The sequence below is a fragment of the Doryrhamphus excisus genome, linkage group LG11 (genome assembly GCF_037039965.1).
Source record: "Doryrhamphus excisus strain RoL-2023G ecotype Guam linkage group LG11, RoL_Dexc_Guam_v1.1, whole genome shotgun sequence".
Classification (NCBI taxonomy): Eukaryota; Metazoa; Chordata; class Actinopteri; order Syngnathiformes; family Syngnathidae; genus Doryrhamphus; species Doryrhamphus excisus.
Genome location: NC_136367.1, coordinates 6,926,993 through 6,941,907, shown reverse-complemented (window position 1 = coordinate 6,941,907; position 14,915 = coordinate 6,926,993). Strand labels below are relative to the sequence as shown.

The window sequence follows — 14,915 nt, the reverse complement described above, 5'->3', positions numbered from 1 at the left end:
AAGAAATTAAAAGAAGAACAAGAACCGGAAGTAGGTTCCCATGGCCCAGTATTGTTTTCCGCTGTGATGTGGGGCAAATCAAAACATATTTGGGATATTTTCTTTTAAACTCATAATACAGCAAGTCGATTTTTGATACATTGGAGGCGTATTTGAAGAATCCACCAGTTTGTTTGCGAGCTGCTGGGTAAGTCAAAGCGCGGAATGGGCTTTAAAGGATGTTAGCTTCTCTCGTCTCTTCTTCTGGTGTCAAATGTCCTGTCATAACAAGACTCGCAACATTGTGGTTGATAAACGGCATCTTACGCACCATAACGGACATGGAATATTACACTAGGAAGCACCAGGGTGTCGTTTATGGTGCGGAGAGCTGCGCTTTTAAACTCGCCGAACGATGCAGCAGCTTTCTTGTTAGCATGTAGCCTAGCTGTTAGCCGTTGACGTGTGTGTGTGTGTGTGTGTGTGAAACCCTAGCAGGCGGCCAACATGAGTAACAGCCACCCTCTGCGGCCGCTGGCCTCCGTGTCGGAGATCGACCACATCCACTTGCTGTCGGAGCAGCTGGGAGCTCTGGCGCTGGGCGAGCAGTACAGCGATGTCACCTTCATCGTGGAGGGGAAGCGCTTCCCCGCTCACAACGTCATCCTGGCCGCCCGCTGCCACTACTTCAGGTGCTCTCTTACCCGACGTCCAGTCACCAACCCTCACCCTTTCCCAATGATCCACTTTTCATTCATACATGATGTTGACAACATAGAACAGTAGTAATTAGTTATATTTATCAGTGATATGCTGTGAGGTTCATGGCTGGTTAGACTTTTTTTTGGAGATTTACAACTCAAAATATTATCTTATTCCCTTTAAAAAAAATTGGGGTTTGGGGTTTGGATGGTGTCACGTGATGTCACATCCAGTTGTTGTCGGTACCGCCTCAGAGAAGGGGGACTTGTAGCTACAAGTCATGTAAAATCAGAGCAACAACGTATGGAAATTGTTCAACTAGGTACCCTTCAGGAAACGATGCTAAGATAGTCCCTCATAACGGCAGATGCTCTCGTTGAGGGGAGCAGAGTAAACACGCTCCATTGTTGGACCTGAAAAATGTCAAATGCAGGCGCCAGGAAGGATGTCCAGCGATGTTCCACAACAAGGCTTGGAAGTCCCACCGTCTGCTCACACGAAGTGATGCAAACTGCCTCTAGGTCACGTGGTTGAAACCCAGCAGGTGTGTGAGGGACAGGAAGTGGGATGGCCACACCTGCCCTCGCGCATGGTGGTCGTGTGTTAATGTACTATTGTGCTGACGCAGCAAGAAGTTCAAAGCTGAGTTATGAAAAGCAATGATGTCGAACATCATAGGATCATAGTATTTAAAGCACAAGCAGGCTCTGTGATGACGACGTATTTGTGGCAGCACAGAAAATGACTTATGACGACAACAAACATGTTCTTCCTTCAGGGCCCTCTTGTACGGCGGAATGAAAGAGTCGCAGCCGCAGGCGGAGATTTGTCTGGAGGAGACGCAGGCGGAGGCTTTCTCCATGCTGCTACACTACCTATACACGGGCCGCGCCAGCCTCAGCTCGGCCCGCGAAGAGGTGCTGCTCGACTTCCTCGGCCTGGCTCACCGCTACGGCCTGCAGCCGCTAGAGGACTCCATCTCCGACTTCCTCCGCACCATCCTGCACAACAACAACGTGTGCTTGGTGTTTGACGTGGCCAGCCTGTACTCTCTCAGCACGCTCAGCGCCGCCTGCTGCGCCTACATGGACAAACATGCGCCAGAGGTGCTGAACTCGGACGGCTTCCTGACGCTATCAAAGGTCAGCAGTGACATTGTGGGAAAAATACTTGGGGGTCACAGCTTTAGGTACACTTGCGTTAACTAATGAGAAGACTTTACAAACATCATTTTTTTCAGGTTTGATAATATGTCAGAATATATGATATATATATTACTGTATTGTTAAATATTCATTTAACAATGCAGTAATATCTTGGTTATGGCAGTTTAAATTGATTTCAGACCTGACTCCGATCAATTAATTTCCATGGAGTAGGATTCTTTATTTATAGATGGAATGTTCTTGTAGTTTGAGAATAGAAAATCTCTTTGACCTTCTGAAATACTTTTTTTAATATTATTAGACGGGCATCACTGTGTGGAGTTTATGTTCTCCCCGGTTTTCTCCAGGTACTCCGGTTTCCTCCCACATTCCAAAAACATGCTAGGTTAATTGGCGACTCCAAATTGTCCATAGGTATGAATGTGGGTGGGAATGGTTGTTTGTCTATATGTGCCCTGTGATTGGCTGGCCACCAGTCCAGGGTGTACCCCGCCTATCGCTCGAAGACAGCTGGGATAGGCTCCAGCACGCCCGCGACCCCTGTAGACATGAAATAACACCCCTAAGCATTACACTCGTAATACCCAATATAGTAGACAAGAAATAGTAGAAGAGAGAATACGACATCAGACACACGACTCACGACTCACGTTTGTGTGTGTTGCAATAAATGACTTGCAGAAAGTGTGGACAGGAAGTGACGTTGGGGGTTCATAGTTGAGTTTGAGCAAAAGTAGCCCACATTTTTATTTATTTCCTTGAAAATACTTAACATTGAATAGACTGTGTTCAACCATGCAACAGCTAGATTTAGTAAAATTCAGCTAAATTTGAATCGGTGAGGGATGACTTTTTATCAAAATGTCATTTTGGCGACCTTGTATGGCTACACGAAAGCATCAAAGTATTAGAGCTGAAGTGTTAAAATGAATGCCTAAATGACAATTTAAATCCAAAGGGAGCATGGCATAGCGTACCTAATGAAGTGACACGGTTTGACTGACATGGCAGCAGGTGCATGTCTAAAGAAATGTGGTGTTGCATCCACAGACTGCTCTGTTGACGGTGGTCCGCCGCGACTCATTTGCCGCCAGCGAGAGGGAGATCTTTCAGGCCTTGTGTCGTTGGTGCCGGCAGTACGGCGAAGGCCCCGAGACTCAGGAAGTGATGTCGGCGGTGCGTCTGCCGCTCATGACGCTGACAGAGATGCTCAATGTCGTCCGACCGTCGGGCCTCCTGAGCCCAGACGACCTGCTGGACGCCATCAAGCTGCGCTCTGAGAGCCGGAACATGGACCTGAACTTCCGTGGCATGCTAAGTCTGTGTTTTTCATAAAGCGTCAGTCATCCGATGGCGTGACTGTACACCCCCACTGGCGCTCATACCACCCTTCTTGGCTTTCAGTACCGGAGGAGAACATCGCCACCATGAAGCACGGAGCTCAGGTGGTGAAAGGTGAGCTGAAGTCAGCTCTGCTGGATGGGGACACTCAGAACTACGACCTGGACCACGGGTTCTCCAGGCACCCCATTGAGGAGGACGGCCGGGCCGGGATCCAGGTCAAACTGGGCCAGCCGTCCATCATCAACCACGTCCGCCTGCTGCTGTGGGACAGAGACAGTCGGTAAAGAGGCCTTACAGATGACTTTGCTGCTTCTGTCTGGAAGTTTTCGTGGTGTTTGGATTTGTCCGTGCCCCCCAACACGTGTTCCACCATCATTGCTAAATGCTAACTGTAGAACCCTACAGTGATGGTAAGATCTTGATTTTGATCCTCTTCCCAGGTCATATTCCTACTACATTGAGGTGTCCATGGATGAGCTGGACTGGGTGCGGGTCGTGGACCATTCCAAGTACCTGTGCCGCTCCTGGCAGAATCTCTTCTTCACGCCTCGAGTTTGCAGGTCAGTCAGCATCGGTTCTTTGCGCTGAGTCATGTTTGGGAAAGCGTGACATTGGAGCGTGTTGCGTGACGTGTGCACCACAGGTACGTGCGCATTGTGGGAACACACAACACGGTCAACAAAGTCTTCCATCTTGTGGCCTTTGAATGTATGTTCACCAACCGCTCCTTCACGCTGGAGCAAGGACTTCTGGGTAAGTTGCAGGAAGAGCTCCCACACGGGTGGGATTGCAGCCCAGCAGCTGAGGTCTAATGTGCGACATCCGCAGTGCCCGGCGAGAACGTGGCCACTGTAGCGGCGTGTGCCAGTGTGATCGAGGGGGTCAGCCGCAGCAGGAACGCCTTGCTCAACGGCGACACACGCAACTACGACTGGGACTCGGGCTACACGTGCCATCAGCTGGGCTCGGGCGCTATCGTCATCCAGCTGGCTCAGCCCTTCTCCATTGGATCCTTGAGGTGGGTCGGCTTTTTGCCTGCTTTCCCCGTCAAGTTACTCGTCCTGTAGCGGTCGTATGACTTCCTGTCCAGGCTGCTGCTGTGGGACTGTGATGAGCGCTCCTACAGTTACTACATCGAGGTGTCCACCAACCAGCAGCAGTGGACAAAGGTGGTGGACCGCACACGTGTGGCGTGTCGGTGAGCATCAGTACATTGAAGGGCCCCCTCATCAGCTTTGCTTGTTCATGTATTGTTTGGAATTATGTTGTTCGATTTTTGAAAGCCAACGGGAAATTGGCACAAATAGCAATCCATTTTCTATTCCGCTTACGGTCTGGGGGATATGCTGGAGCCTATCCCAGCTTACTCCGACGATAGGCTGGGTAAACCCTGGACTGGTGGCCAGCCAATCCCAGGGCACATATAGACAAACATTCCCACCCACATTTATACTTACTGACAATTTGGAGTGGCCAATGAAGCTAACATGTTTTTGGAATGGGGGAGGAAACCGGAGTATCCGGAGAAAACCCAGGTCTTCCTGATCTTCTGACTCTGCTAATCACTCGGCCTCTGGTAGGTACAGGATATGTATCTATTTTCAACACAAGTATATCATGATATGAGTTGTTTTGTTGAAGATCTACCTTGAAAAGCCTATGTCACCCTAATGACGCCATTTCCGGAAATGAGGCTGAACTGCAAGGTAATTGGTCACGGGTGGCGCCATGAGCTATAAATGTAATGTCTGCTTTCAAATCTCTAACAATGTTGAAGATAATTTAAAACAATAGAGTCTATAACGGGCTTAAGCGAAGCTGATGAATGGCCTCATGGACACTTGAAGCACATTTCTGTCTGTCTCGTCAAACAATACATACTGCTTGTTTGTATGACTTTCACGTGTCTCAGCTCATGGCAGACGCTCAAGTTTGACAAGCAGCCGGCCTCCTTCGTCCGCATCGTGGGGACTCACAACACTGCTAACGAGGTGAGAACATGTGGGAGTACCCTTGTTCTGCCTCTTTGCCACAGCCCCCTCCTTCATCTAATACAAGTACTTTTAGTGTAATCTTATTATCAGACCTGCCAACATCTACACGTTTCTCATACTCGCATATATTCGCTTGTATGCGTCGTAGAAAATTCTTTTATGTGGCTATACGACAAAACAAAAAGGCTGAAATGTTTATCACTAACTAATAGCACAAAGCTTTGTCTTTAAATATGTAGTATTTATGTTTACTTATTTTTTCTGATTATATCTACATCTAAAGTGACTACAGGGGTGTTATATTATGTCTAGATGGCGTTAATGTTAAAAACAGAATTTACAAGATTATAAAGAAGTTGTTTACACCATAATTACCCAAATATTCCATGAATGAATGTTAATGAATCCTATGTTGTTGTGGTCAGGTCAGGAACCAATTAACAGTGATAAACGAGGGACCACTGTATTCACTCCAAGCCTGTTGGGGGCAGTATAGTATGGCTATTGACTCTCCTCCTCTCCTCCTCCTCCTCCTCCTGCAGGTCTTCCACTGTGTCCACTTTGAGTGTCCAGCCCAGTTGGACACAGACGTGAAAGAAGGCAGCCCGAGCCAGGACGCTTCGGATTCCGCCACTTCCTCGCAGCCGCCACGACCTCAGCGACCTTCACGCACTCACAGCTTGCTGCCCTCCAACCCGTCTTCATCTTCCTCACAGGCCCATCATTAATAGCACCCCCTGCCTGCCCCACGGGTTAGGAGGGGGTCAGGAGGACCGCCATTTTGCACAGTCTTCTTCGTCCTCGCTGCTCGACGCTGTCTTCTCGCTGTCATAACTCGTGCTGTTTGTCGTGCGTGTGCCTTGAGACTTGCATGTGTAGCAGCGGCGTTTTAAGACTCCAGTCTTCCCACTCGGTAGCTTCTACGTCCACCGACCGGCTCGTTGAATCCGTTTTTGTGTCTTTGGTACTTTGTAAAAGCGGTGAAACAAGACCAGGCTCACGCTGGATGCTGACAATAAGGACGTGCTTTCCCTGCACCATCCCTTCTTACATGTCATATTTCCACCAGATACATAATGAATCTATTTTTAAGAGAGCGATTGACCCCATCAGAAAAGCCGGTGGATATTTTTGCATTTCTCAATTCTTCAACTTTTTGCTGAAGCAAAATGTGATGTTTGTGTGCAAACAGCACTTAATCCAATTATGCATTTGCATAAGAAACGAAAGCTGCTGAGCGTTTGTAGTCCTTATCTGGAGACTTCATTTATACCTCAAGAGCAAACTAAAGTGAGATTGACGTGTCATAATTTAGTATTTCACGCACTTGCATTTCTTAGCACAAGCTGACGAGGAAACCAATTAGTTGATGAAAGTTTGGGCTGAGAGGCTCGGACCAAATTATCGATGCACTCGGGCTGCAGAGAAGCCAAAACAAACCAGCTATTACACGAGCAGCTGCTATTTGGCACTTTAACAGACTCAAGTCGACAAAAACAAGTTTGTATCTTGGGTCTTCTGACTGAAGTAAAGTACTGGAGCTGATAGGTTCAATGAAGTTCATCTGTCAGGTTTAAGATGTTATTATGCCGTGTGTTTTTAAATGAAGCTGCTGCGCTGCGGTTCCTGTCTGTTGCACTTTTGTTTTCTTTGTCCTTTCCTTTGCAACAACACTTGTCAGATTACATTTAACTTTGTACACTTTATTAGTACACCCCATTGGTAGAGTACCATACCCTTTTGTGGGATGGGGGGGTGTACAGGTAGAATTCTGTTGACAGAGCTTTTCTGGTGTTTAACAGTGAAATAATTGCAGCGGTCGCCTTCACTAAATATGAAGAACAAAGTGATTATTCATATAGGTGTCGGGAGTTTGTGATACTGTATTAGTCTGATTTAAGTATCCTAGTCTTTTGATGTGTTTGCTTTTCCACTGCCTGTAAAAATGTCCCTCAAAAGTTTGTTTTACCATTCATGAAGTGTGAAATAACATTTATTCCTTCAAATGTCCTTGTCACTGTGGCACAAATAATTGTTTGCATTATTATTCATTATATTCAAAAATGTTATTTTTACTTTATGACGCCGAATGTGAGCTTCGTTTAGCGCAAAATAAGCGCAGTGTGTGGTAAACACAAAATACGGGATTATAAAGCCCATCGTCGTCATTTGGTGAATATTGTTTGGGTCTGCAATGTCAGCAACGCCAAATGGTTGATCATCGTGGGACCAGAGGAAGAAGAACCAGGTCTGCCTGCTTGTGCTATTTCAACGAGTACTTAAATTGTGAATGTGACAATGAGGCTGCTACAACAAACGGCGACACGGTTCGCCGTAGAAAAGCAAAAAAGTTAAGATTAGTCGTCGGTAACGCCAGCCAGGAGTGGTGACATGACATATTTGATCATTTAGTTGCTGGGTTCTTGCTTTTGTTGACCAATATTGACATTTGTGGTTTGATGGACGCGTTTCCGGCCCAGTGCGGGCGACACCATCGACGTCTAGATGGGGGTTATTTTGGCACGGTTGGGCCGGCCTGGCTCAGTTTATTTCGCTTTTCTTCTCAAACGCACTCACACGGCTTTAAAGTCTCTAAAGCTTCCTCTTGACCAACCCGACGGACAGCTGGATATTTACATGGTGTGTTTTGGTTCCGCCTAAAAGACCGGGGTGTCCCCCTACCCCCGCATGCCGATTTGGTGTCTCCTAACGTCCACACGTCCAGCTGATTGCTTTGACTACCTTTCAATTATTCCTTTCCAAACTCTACGTTTTCTGGGACTCTACCGACAGTCTTTGTGGTCCGAAGCGACCCACGTTCTCGCGACTCGCTTCACGAATCTCCCGAGGATTGAACACGACGAGGGCATTTTTTCGAGTCCTCGTCGCCTTTTTGGATCGTCGCTCCGCCGAGCGAGCAGGCCGCGGACTCATCCCCAGCCTCGCGTAGCTTCTTGTGGCCGCCATGGGCGACACTAGCGAGAGAAGCAAGCCGCCCAGTCTCCCTCCCCGGTGTCCGTGCGGCTTTTGGGGGTAAGTATTTATTATTTAGCCTTCAATGGTCAGGGGAGTAGCTGCGTGGAACCTGGATGGAATATTCTGAACGGACTCAACTCGTCCAAAAGCCCATTGTTGTTGTTCTGTTGAGCAGGCCGAGGGTGGGGGGTTGGGAAGTTGCCTGATAAATAACCTCCCTGCTTTCTTAAAAGTGCATAAATTGACACCCTTATCCTACTTGAGGCCTTAAACTCGGTGGCGTTACACGCTGCCGGTCTTTAGGCGTGCAGTGTGTCGTGTTTAAAGACATTTAAGAGGTGACGTTCCCGACGTACAACATGATTTATTGCCAGCAGGTTCCTTTTAAAGCAGCCCTGCTACTCTCAATCACCTCCGAGAGAAACACGGCAAACAATGGACACGCGGTCTCCATTGGAAGCTAAGATGTGTGTTGTTTTATTCATTTCGATCGCTTTCTGATGTGTCATGTCACAGAGGTGGATGTATGTTGCATACCGGATGTGATTCACAGCCTGCCCTGCGTCACTCCAAACGGGGAGGAGGAGACACCTTTTGATCGTTGAGTCGCTTAAAGCATACAGGAACAGTCATTTGGACCACAAACGGTGAACGCTGATCTGTTGATACAGCGCAGGTTAATACATCACAGCAAACCAACGCAATCCCGGTGATACCGTGCACTCATCGCCCCCTAGAGGCCGTAAGCGGCATTGGAATGACATCACAGCGATTTAAGTGGACGAGAAGTACTTTGAATTGTGACACATCATTGCTGTTTGCCTATCACCTCAATGTTATCAATCTGATATTTAATATTTAATAACTGGAAAAAGGAAACTAGCTAACTCATCCTGGCTGTACAACACTAAACATGAAGGTGTCTAAACCCTTCATCAGCAGAATGACTGACAAGTCAGTGTGCAAGATGGGACTCTAAAAACAGACAAGATATTTTTCTGGAAGTATTATCAATACTGAGCACTTGTATGCTGCCCCCTCGCCCCCATGTAGTTTTAGAATTGAACCACTAACCCACCTGTCAATGTCAGGTGACACACACTTACACTGTGTGTGTGTGTGTGTGTGTGTGTGTATACACGGGCTGTCACTGGGTGTCAGGACCACCTCCAGATGATCAACAGTCACACTCTGTTTGGATTGGGGAAGCGCGTTCACAGCGGTGGAAGCTGCGGTTGCTCTTATGAGCGTTTTTGTTTGGATTTTTGTGGCAAATACCTTTTTAATAGAAGTGGTGACCATTATGAAATTAATACTGTGTGTGTGTGTGTGTGTGGCTGCAGGTCACATCAGCACGTGTTCCTGTCTCGTACAGTGTCAGGTGTTTAGGCAAGACTTTTTTTTTAAACAATAGAAAATACATTAATTATGGTGTCAATTTAGTCATTGTAAAATGCATTCAAATGTTTGTAGTGTTTCTTCACAAAGTGGCACCGCCAACCACTGCCCTGGCATGCATAGTACTCTTTCTCACACATTTTGACGACATTGTTGTTATTTTTCACACGTTACAAGACCATATGCAACTTTTTAGGTGGTCTTGTGCGAAGGCATGCCCTAGAGCGGCATTCGCTGTTTTATCATTGGCATGGCTACTTTCAGTATGTTAAATAAAGTGAAGATTCTCATTCCTTGTTTGACTTTGACACGTTTGCCTATTTCCTGGCCCACCATAACCAGTTTTGGTGTGTACTTTGTCTAAGGACCATGATACTCTTGAGTGGGAAGTCAATGGGAGAGAATGGAGAGACACTACAGTCATTCATGCACGCCTACAGTAGTCCCTCAAAACAGTATCAGGAGGACAAAAAAGTGAAAATGTCCACAATGGCCCCACTTATCTATTTTGTCATGTGACACGAGGTCAAAGGTGTGGGTGGTGAGCAGGTGTGCTAAATTTTTTTTGATTGTCCTCAACGCCGGTCACTGCAAGTTCAACATTGCACCTCATGCAAATAACTAATAACTCCAAGGATGTGAATTGTTCCTGCACATAAGGCCAGTGCTTCTCGCCTGGTTTGGCCGTGGGACCCGCCATCACCCTTCGATGAAAGTGGTGACCCAAATTGCGGGGAATTTTAAGCTCAAACTTCTCAAATGTCTTATTTGGAGGGACAGTTTACAACATGAGCTGCAGCAGTGGGACGCTGGCTCTCCCTTTATGGCAGAGGTAGGGAACCTATGGCTCGGGAGCCAGGTAGGGCTCTTTTGATGACACTATCTGGCTCTCAAGCATTTCTTACCACAATAAAAATGTATTTTTGCCAACATTTTAAAGTAAACATCACAGAAATAAATAATAAAATATTAAAAATCAACAACTTTTTTATGCATTTTAATTCGTCCATCTATTTTCTACTGCAATACGGCCGACCATATCCATCTTTCCTGATATTTTCCAGGTCAAACACCAAAACTCGATTATTACTGGGTAATGCGGTAGTCTACCTCGGTCATTGAGATGTCAAAAAAACATGTAAATGTAAACTTTCCTCCTTTAGTCAAATAGTCACCTAGCTAAAGCTGCAGAACCAAGCCTTCTGGCAAAGATGGCCAAAAGAATGAAATATACTGAGTATGGTGCAAAACTATGCAGCAGCAGAAGTTGTATTAATATTAGACACTGCGCTGCTCACGAAAGTGTGCTGGCCACACCCCATTGGTGTGGAGTAGTGTGCCTGGTCTACGTAATTAGAGCCCATTATCTAAAACTGTTGGTCTTACATAAAAATGCACACATTTTATTGCATTCAATGTTTAAAAAAATGTATATGGCTCTCACAGATACACATTTTAAAATATCTGGCCTTCATGGCTCTCTTCGCCAAAAAGGTTCCCGACCCCTGCTTTATGGCGTGCTGTTCTCCAGCGGATATCTGCAGCTGCGTGTCAGACGGACTACATATTAGTCCCCCGCATTATATTTATTTTCAAAATGTCGATATATCGCCCAGTCCTACATCAGATGCATCAACAAGTAAATGGGTCCGTTTTTACCTCCTGTTCCTGTATTAGTCGCACTACTACTACTACTTTGACTAGTACTAGTCATAGTAGTATTAGATCTTTGAGTCAGAAAGAAGTTGACATGGTCACCTGCCGTTAGCCACTGTAGTAAAGCTCCAATGAGAAGTGTAGGGGTGTAGTTGCTAAGGTTCTACTGCTGCTGCTGTTGTTGTTGTTGACTCGATCCACTTTGATGAATGGAAACTTTTGTCTCTGCAGGTCCAGTAAAACCATGAACCTCTGCTCCAAATGCTTTGCTGGTACGTTCATTCACTTTTTAATATCTCCCCGTGTCATGCATGATCTCCAAAAGTACTGGGAACCGCTGTGAATTTGGGATGGGGCCGATCCAGTCTCTCTATTGTGAATGTCCGCTAATAGATCGCTAATCTATGAGCCACGTCTGTGCTTTAACGTCGTCAGCAAACCTAGCTAGAAGGATATCAGCCAACGTAGCCGTCTGCATACACAAGCGCTCCGCCTGATACATTCACAGCCGCACTCTACTTGTAGGTTGCTACAGTATTATAGTAGATACTTACAGCTTCATATATCAAATCAACGATAACGATAATGAAGCAACCCTGACGTTATGTGTGCGCTTGGCATTGGATGTGTGGAGGCAGCTGGATTTGCTGATATTCTTCTAGCTGCATTTGCTGATATTCTTAGGGCATGGTTGCACATATCTGGTAAAAATGTGGATTGGCATGTCCTGACTGTAGATGATTGTGTGGAACCCTCCTAAGTAAGTAAGACACGAGCCTCCTGGTCCCCGCAGACATCCAGAAGAAGCAGCCTGGAGAAGACTGCACCTCCAAGGCCATGCAGAGCAGCGGGAGCAGCCAGACGCCTGTCTTCAGTAGCGAGACCACCACCATCTCCACCACCATCTCCACCACCATCTCCACCATCGCCAGCAGCAGCAGCAGCAGTCCGTCTATATCTTCAGCATCGTCAACGTCACCACCCAGCCCTGCAGAGCAGCCAGCGGCCGAAGAACCATCGCCGTTGTTTGCCACCTCCAGGGAGGGTAAGCAGCATCAACAGATGGCGTCGCTACCGTGTTTGACTCCGCCCGGCTCACATGCATCCTCCCACTCACTTGCAGGTGTGTCGTCCACAGAAACGGCGCAGGGCACGCTGTGCACGCTCACAAAGCGTCCTCGAGAGTCAGGTAAAGTCACCGTCTCGACACTGCCGCTAGCTCCGCCTACTCCACCCACTTTTAACCCCCGGCCCCCACTCTTCACAGCCTCGGAGAGCGAGGCCACGCCTGAGAAGCGGCCACGGGCAGAGGGAAAAGACGGCGATGGCGAGGAGGCAGGCGCGACGCCCAAGCAAAAGAAACGCCGGCGCTGCTTCCGCTGCCAAACCAAACTGGAGTTGGTCCAGCAGGAGCTGGGCTCCTGTCGCTGCGGTCAGTAGAGCCACACCCACCACTTCATCTGACCCCCCCTCCCCTCCGTCACCTTTGATTGACGCTTCCTGTGTGTGTTTCCGTTAGGATATGTCTTCTGCATGCTGCACCGCCTCCCCGAACAACACGACTGCCTCTTTGACCACCTGGGGCGGGGACGCGAGGAGGCCGTCCTCAAGATGGTCAAACTGGACCGCAAGGTGGGGCGCTCGTGCCAACGCATCGGGGAGGAGTGCTCTTGATCGGCCACGCCCCTGCTCGCCATCCGGTCCGAGACGAGGCGCTTACCAAGATGGGGAATGGGGGGAGGGGGGTTGAGGAACGATGACCATGGGGGGTTGGGAGGGGGAGGGAAGAGGAGGACCTGAGCTTGATGATTGATTTTCCTGCCGGAGCGTCTGATTGGACTCCTGACGAGGCCGCTCACACTCACACAGCCTTAACCCCGCCCACATCTCCGGAGGAGGCGGATCCACTTGGCCATGTGGTCCTCTTCCCTGCTCGCGCCCCCCCCCCCCCCCCTCCCCACGAGTACAGCAACTTCTGGACATTGAGCTGAACGCTCGTCGTCTTCTGTCGGTCGCGGCCTCCGCCTGGCGACCCGCACCTCAGGTCGACCCCACCTTCCTCTTCCTCTTCTTCACTTTTCTTCCGCCAGCGCTCGGGTCCACGTGCAGGGCTGGACCTTCGGCTCTGATGCTCACGTGGACCGCTGACTCCAGGGAAAACCCAAACCGTGTGTGTGTGTGTGTGTGTGTGTGTGTGCACGCGAGTGGGGGTGGGTGTGTGCGCGCGTGTAGCAGACCCTCCTCTTCTTCCCCCCTCTGACGCTCGGTACTGTTGTTCCTCACACTTAGCGGGAAGTACGACTGAATTTTTGTATTCTAATGAAGTTGTTCACCAAAACACCGCCAAGAGTACCTGAAGTAATCACATGACCTGCTACCCTCCTCAAACGCTTCTTTTAATTTATTTCTTATTTTGTGGCTACAATTTGTCATTTTATGTTTTGGATTGAGGCCGTTTGTTTGCGACATAATAGAATCTTTTCTTCTCTCAATTGAGGCCGGCGAGGCGTCTGCTGTGAAGCCTGCAGGCTGATCATCGCTTAGCCATAACTCCACCAGTGGTTTTCCACAGGAAAAAGACTCCAAGTCCTACAGTGGCGACATTTGAGCGATATCTGAGATGATATCCAATCCTGTGGTCAGCCTGCATCCTTGCATCAGGCAGGCGGATGTTGCCAACATCTCCCAATGAAGGTTGAATCTGGCGTCTGCTGCCATCACTGATTCCACCTGTCATGGCGCCACTGCTCGCCTCCAATCCGGAAGAGGCCATTTCCTAAATTGACGTATCCGTGTCGTATCCTTGCTCTTAATCAGTGACACGTGTGGACTTGGAAGAAGAATTGACAAGTTTGTTCCGGCATCCCGACACGAAGACGAGCCATCACAAAGCAGAGAGCAAAACGAGCATCTTTTCTTTGACTTGTCACCAATGAACAATGCTAGTCGTTCCTCCGGCCCTAAAAGGGAGAAAACGTCACGGCTCGCTCCTGTGTTTGGAAAGAAAATGATTCTTTTTGAGTGCTAATGAGAAACAGAAGAAAATGAATATCTTTGTGTACCTTTTTAAAGAAAATAATTAAACCTTATATCAGTTTGAGTTACTTACACCCTAGCATAGAGTGGCATATTTAGTTCAATGTATTAAAAAAGGCAAGAACATAATTTGTCCTGTTTTTTTCCTTTTAATTTTATTGTGTTCCTTTTTCTGCTGAGGAAATAAAAACTGGATTAGAGGATGTTTGTGTGCTTTCTTACCAGTCTCAAGACAATATTTCGTTTATTACTGCCAATCGGTTCCAGACTGGACCGTGATACCCGACTACCAGAGGAGGATCTTTGTATGTGCCTTTGGACTTTCTACATAGCTTACGGTTTTTAAATTATTTAAGCACTCTAGACAAAGTAACACCCCATAGTCACTTTTTACACTTATTTTACCCAATATCGTAGATATAGTCTGAGAAAATTAGCCAGTTTGACACGTACTCGTGTGTGTTGCAATAAATGTCTTCCGGGCATGTCAACAGGAAGTGATGTTGGGGGTTCAGGGTGGATTTCTATCTGGTTTACGGCCACAACAGTAGCCTAAATGATGATTAGGAACAGTTGTTGTTTAACACTTGGACCAGCAGCAAAGCACACGACAAAGCACAAGATGGAGGATAGCTGTTCGCCTTGTGAACACGAGATGGCAGCA

At 47.5% G+C, this 14,915-nt stretch overlaps 2 protein-coding genes across 3 annotated transcripts; both read left to right on the top strand.

Annotated features, from left to right (window-relative positions):
- Nucleotides 1–7,222, top strand: btbd9 (BTB (POZ) domain containing 9). 2 transcript variants are annotated; one of them, XM_058065395.2, is made up of 11 exons: nt 1–187; nt 478–671; nt 1,460–1,823; nt 2,898–3,165; nt 3,252–3,471; nt 3,632–3,751; nt 3,835–3,944; nt 4,020–4,209; nt 4,282–4,389; nt 5,104–5,182; nt 5,728–7,222. In XM_058065395.2, exons 2-11 carry the CDS (start codon nt 487–489, stop codon nt 5,911–5,913), a joined length of 1,830 nt encoding a protein of 609 aa, XP_057921378.1. In that variant the 5' UTR covers nt 1–187; nt 478–486; the 3' UTR covers nt 5,914–7,222. The 2 variants fall into 2 exon arrangements, with proteins under 2 accessions (XP_057921378.1, XP_057921377.1); XM_058065394.2 differs by having other exon boundaries at nt 475–671.
- A 513-nt stretch (nt 7,223–7,735) lies between these two features.
- On the top strand, nt 7,736–14,452 carry zfand3 (zinc finger, AN1-type domain 3). Its single transcript, XM_058065401.2, has 6 exons — nt 7,736–8,218; nt 11,447–11,487; nt 12,009–12,260; nt 12,339–12,404; nt 12,483–12,647; nt 12,735–14,452. Exons 1-6 carry the CDS (start codon nt 8,151–8,153, stop codon nt 12,887–12,889), a joined length of 747 nt encoding a protein of 248 aa, XP_057921384.2. The 5' UTR covers nt 7,736–8,150; the 3' UTR covers nt 12,890–14,452.
- The last annotated feature ends 463 nt before the right edge of the window (nt 14,453–14,915 follow it).